This window comes from Bison bison, unplaced genomic scaffold (assembly GCF_000754665.1).
Source record: "Bison bison bison isolate TAMUID 2011002044 unplaced genomic scaffold, Bison_UMD1.0 scf7180017864537, whole genome shotgun sequence".
NCBI classification, from domain to species: Eukaryota; Metazoa; Chordata; class Mammalia; order Artiodactyla; family Bovidae; genus Bison; species Bison bison.
In genome coordinates this window covers 7,171,174-7,176,263 of record NW_011495085.1, presented here as the reverse complement: position 1 = coordinate 7,176,263, position 5,090 = coordinate 7,171,174, and the positions used below count along the sequence as shown (strand labels likewise).

The 5,090-nt window shown below is 46.0% G+C and overlaps 1 protein-coding gene across 2 annotated transcripts in view; it reads right to left on the bottom strand.

Moving 5' to 3' along the window:
- DLG3 (discs, large homolog 3 (Drosophila)) overlaps positions 1–5,090 on the bottom strand; it is a 48,632-nt gene that overhangs the window by 6,932 nt on the left and 36,610 nt on the right. Inside the window, exons 4-6 of one of the 2 annotated variants that reach the window (XM_010832111.1) lie at positions 3,485–3,661; positions 3,186–3,261; positions 2,269–2,368 (exon numbers count right to left, since the gene is read on the bottom strand). In XM_010832111.1, the coding sequence (XP_010830413.1) occupies positions 2,269–2,368; positions 3,186–3,261; positions 3,485–3,661 (353 nt within the window). Of the gene's footprint in view, positions 1–391; positions 438–2,268; positions 2,369–3,185; positions 3,262–3,484; positions 3,662–5,090 lie in introns of both variants that reach the window. The other variant, XM_010832112.1, reaches the window with a different exon arrangement.

Genomic DNA, 5,090 nt, shown 5'->3' with positions numbered 1-5,090 from the left:
AGTGTTGTGTCACTGGGAGAAGATTACAGCGGGCACTGTTGAGGTACCCCTCACCTCAACAACAGGCTAGAGATGAGCTGAGTGGTCACCCCTGGAGAAGCACCTGCTGCCCCCCCTCACTTGTAAGGTGGAATGCCAAGACAGCTCCACACCATTTCAAGGTACAAAAGGAAAAAACAGAGATGAATGACAGGCTTTTATTATGGTTGCAGGGATCCAGAGCAAAAGTGTGACACTCAGAGCCACTTCTACTTCCTCCTGTGGTGGCATCCATCCTCACAAACTCTCTCACTGCCGTCCCCTCCACCCAACCCCACGTCCCTTATAACCCCAACCCCAGCATCTCCACTCATGCCAGAAATACAGTTAACAGTATGTAAGTTTGACTTACTCAGGTTCTTTGCTCCATAATAATCGTCACTTAACCCAGGGAAGTCCTAATTTCACAGACAGCAGAACAAAGAGGGAGGGAGGGAAGAAGGGAGGGAGGGCAGGAAAGAATTGGGGAGAAGAAAGAAAATAGAGAAAAAAGACAAGGGGAAGGAAGAATACAGAGACAGGTGAGCATCAGTGACAGAGTATGAAATACCACGAAGACCTATAGCTACAGTGAGGTTAAGAACTTTGCTACAGGAAGAACGTCCCGGGTCAGATAAAATGCCTGGACTTCATGCTGCCCAATTTGCTGCCAGAAGGCCTCGGAGTGAATGACCTCTTTGAGGTGGTCTAGAGCCTACACAGGCTGACAAGACAGACAGGTGACTTACCAAGGCTTGGAGTACCTGCTTTGACTAAATTTGTAGTTACAGAGCCATTTCTGCTTTGCCCCTGAAATCATCATTTCCCTCTGAAGGTGAATGAAAAATCAAACATCTATGTGTGGTAGAGAGGCAGGTACCATAATCATCATCCCAAGGAGCTTCCCAATACTGACTTGCTCTGTCCAAACCCTTCAGGGAAAGCTTCATGCAGTCTGAGGTGTGGCCTTCCAAGCTGACATGAGTTGTGCAGACCACAGGGGATGAGCTCAGCTTCTGAAGAATAAGCACTAGGCAGTTTCAACTCTTACCCGACAGCCAGTTCCCTCCCCCATTCAGCTAGGCCACTCAACAGTGAACCCTCATAGGTTGGGCTCAGCGGGTAACTTTTGGAATCTGCACACACACACAACTGTGGCGCCCTCACCTCAGGCCTCTATCTCAGATGGCCTTCTTATTGAGCTCCCCAGGACTGTGAGCCCTAACCTCTATCGGGACAAGGGCACCCCTGTAATCTACCAGCTACCACCCCAGACCCACGTATCCCATGACCACGAGACACGCTGGCCTAGAAAAAGGACATTCCCTTCCAGAACTAGTTTCCTGCCATCCCAATAGCCCAGGACAGAGGTTTACAATTCACCATGAGCCACGTGAGAAACATTTCACCAGCCTGACCTGGTGTTTAAGGTTAGGGTGAGAGCAGTTAATTTCTGAGGCATATGGCAGAAAAAGAATATTTCTCAGCATTGCAAGTTAACTTAGCCCAGCTTTATGGCCTTTTCTATCAAACCAGTTTTGTGTTTCTTCAATAAACCTTTATTTGGACAATGCTAAGTAATTCCTGTTTGGTGTCAATTCCTTTTAGCAAGAAGGATTTTATTTTGAAAGGTGGCTCTGTAATCACTCTGGGAAGACAGTTGAGTCTGTTAGAGCCATGTGAACATTCTGTGTGCGTAGGCACATGCGTGTGATTCAAGAACTCGGCCCAACTCTGAGTGTCCAGATAAGAAAAGGCTCTTCTCTTGACACAGATGAGCAAAGATAAGGGAAAGAAAACACAAGCAAAAGAAGCCGGGAGAGCAACACTGAGTCCCTAGACTTAATTCTCTTGAAAAACCATTTTCTAAACTTGACACAGTAGCTGGTAACTGCTCATCAGCACCAGAGCAGAGCTCAGCCTGGCACTCCCAACACTAGTAGTGCCGGGACTTCCCACTGGGCCCCCCTGCAATCACTTCTACCTCAGAGCCTCCAACATCCTTTCAGAAGGAAGAGTTGGACAAAAAAAAGACCCAACGTCACCCTGTACAGACCAACTTCTACCCTGACTCTGCAAATACGCAGGTACACACACATAAAAACATGCATGCACACAATGGACGGATGGACATGCGTGTGTGCATATGCACACACACACACAAAACACACTTTCCCAGTCTTCAGTGCAACTGAGGCAGAGAGGGTGGGGCTGTGGGTGGTCTGCTCTCTGTTCCCTGCTGCTACTTACGTTCCTGTCCGCTGCTCTCCTGGGCCATGTTTTCTTTGCTCTTGTAAAATGGAAACTTTCGAGAGAGGCGGAAACTCTTTTTACGTTTCGTTTTGATCGACTGTGAAAGAACATGAAGATGGAGGGGAAGGACAGAAGAAAAAAAAAACAGAACAATGGATTTTAAAGCATGCAAGAAAAACTAAAATGGAGACAATGGTGAGCTAAATAAAAGACCACCTCTCACAAATGGAATCTATGAGATTAAATGAAAGTTGATGTAAGAGGAAAAATTATGTTTACAGAAAAATGTTGTAGGGATGTTAGAGGTTTCTACCTAATCCAGACTCACAGCACTCACTGGTACATCCTAAATGACAAAGGTCACTGTAGCCTCCTGGACTCATTCCCTAAGGTGCCACTGATAAACAAAGAGCCATCTACTCCATGTCTCTCTTCCCTCTACTGCTCCGGAAGTTCTTTGGCCTGCGAAGCTCACAGAAGAAAAGGGGTGAATGGATAGAGCCCTCATGCTTTGTTTGGTCTGGAGGGCGGTCGGAGCTCTGAGGCTGGCCTTCCTGGCTGGATGATGAAGCCAGGCTCTATTCAGGGTCCCCACAGCTCCAAAAGGGTCTACAGCCAGGGAGATACCCACAAATGGTTTCATATGCCCCAAGAAAGACAGCCTTCCAGACAGTGCAGCTCCAATACATCTTTAGGAACCAGTTACCCAGCTGAGAGGAGTAACCCTGGCTGTAGAGTTTGGGTGCCCCCTTTCTCTGCTTTCTGAAAAGCAGTCAGTGTTCTGATAGGACACAGGCAGCACCCTGAAAAAGAGATATTCTTTTGTGCTCCCCAGTTCTCTTATCCACCAAACAGATTTCAAGTTTCTTATGCCTCTTTACATATGGCTGACTTCCTTGGGGATCCCCACTTACCCTGTTAGATTCAATCATCCCCGTCCTGGCATGAAACTTCACGGTTTTCAATCGAGCCCTTTCTTTCTTTTCCACCCTGTGTGGGAGTGAGAAAGAAGTCCTATTACTGCCAGTGCATGGTCTCAGCAGCCATCTTTGGTTCACTGAATCATAATCATGTCCTGAGCACCAATTCAACACCAAAAAGGAGTAATAATGCACATCCACTGCTTTCAAGCACTTACAGTATAATAGGTAAAAAAGAAATCAATACCAGGAAGAGGGTAAAGAAAGCGTCTCTCATGATCATGACAACTCACCTCTTCTTACTGGGGATCACACCGATTTGCTCACTTTCTCCATGTGGGGTCACCAGTCTCGCCTGCCACCACTCATCATCAGATGCATTAATGACATGTAGAATGTCACCATAGGAGAAGCTGAGGCCTTGGCTTGGCAGGCAGCTGTCCCGAGTCCGGTCATAATCAAACAAGGCCCTGGAAACGAAGAGTGAAAGATGAAGTTGTTGCCTCAACCCTAGATGGATGGAAGGGTGGTGGAGGATGGTGGAGGAAGGCCAACCCAGAGTCAGCACAGACCCAGCAGCCTTATAGCAGACCGGAAGGAATCCTGTGGGAGACTGCATCCTTCTTTCAGTCTTGACAATGTAAATATTCTATTCTCCCAGCAAGTTACATAAGGGAAAAAACAAAAATCTTTCATGACTCCCATCTCCTCCCAGCTTCTGGACATAAAGTGAAAGTCCAAAGCAGAACACCCTTGCTAGTCTTCTCCCTCAGACACATTCTCCAGAAACAATTTAGCTCTGCCAATGGGCTGTCTCAGTTTATAACAAATCTTCAAAAACTACTTGAAAATAGGACATAAATGTTAACTACAATCCCAAGCGATGAATGGTAAATGATGAAGAAATACAAAAGTGAAAATGCCCTGGGTTCTGTAGCAACAAAGCTAAGGCTGATGTTGACCCACACAATGATAAACTTGACAGGGTCTGTATAAACAAGTCTCCCAATTCAGTTTCTTTCTCTCTCTCTCTCTCATGTATAGGAAAATGGAAGCTCGAGAGGAAGAATAATTTGACTGAGGTCACACACCAAACTAATCTGGGATAGAACCCAAGTCCTCTGACAAGACACGTGGAATAAAGATTAAATGGGAAGGTAGGAGAAGGTGGGAAGAGAGCTATACCATCTCCTGAAAAAAAAAGGTAAGAGACCAGCTAGGTTGTAAGTGAGTGTTATGGAAAACGAGCTTAGAAATAAAGATCTGGGGCAAATTTTGGAAGGCCTTGAACAGACCTGATCCAGTGACCTCTGAAGATCTGGGAGTAAGGAAGTGACACATCAAAAGAGCCTTAGAAACATTAATCTGACCTCATATATGATCAGATACTGGGAAAGGGGGTAGATTTGAAGGCAAACTTAAACCAAAGCTACAAGCTCAATCCTTCAGGACACACCGCTGATTCCTGCTCTGGAGAAGCTGGTACTTGACAGCAGAGCTCTCCTGCTCAGGGAACAAATCCATCTACATGAAAGTATCTACTTTTCTCCTCCTCTGGATCTCTCCTCATATGGAGTCACCACAAACAGGTGAGTGAGAAGTTTGTATTTTTCTACTTGCAATCTAGGCTGTCTTCATATTCTCTGTTAACACCTTTACACACACAGCCGAGCAGAGTTCCCAGAACTAGTTCCAAGACTTAAGACTTCTACCTGCAGTACGGTGGTATGTGGCTCAGCTGGAAGCTGCAAAGGAAAACATACTATTTCCCCCTGTGCAGGCCAGCCCAAATGAAATGGAGAAGGTTGTAAAACTGTGGAGTGTGAAATACTGTTGTTGCTGTTTAGTCACTAAGTCATGTCCAAATCTCTTGCAATCCCATGGACTGTAGCCCGCCAA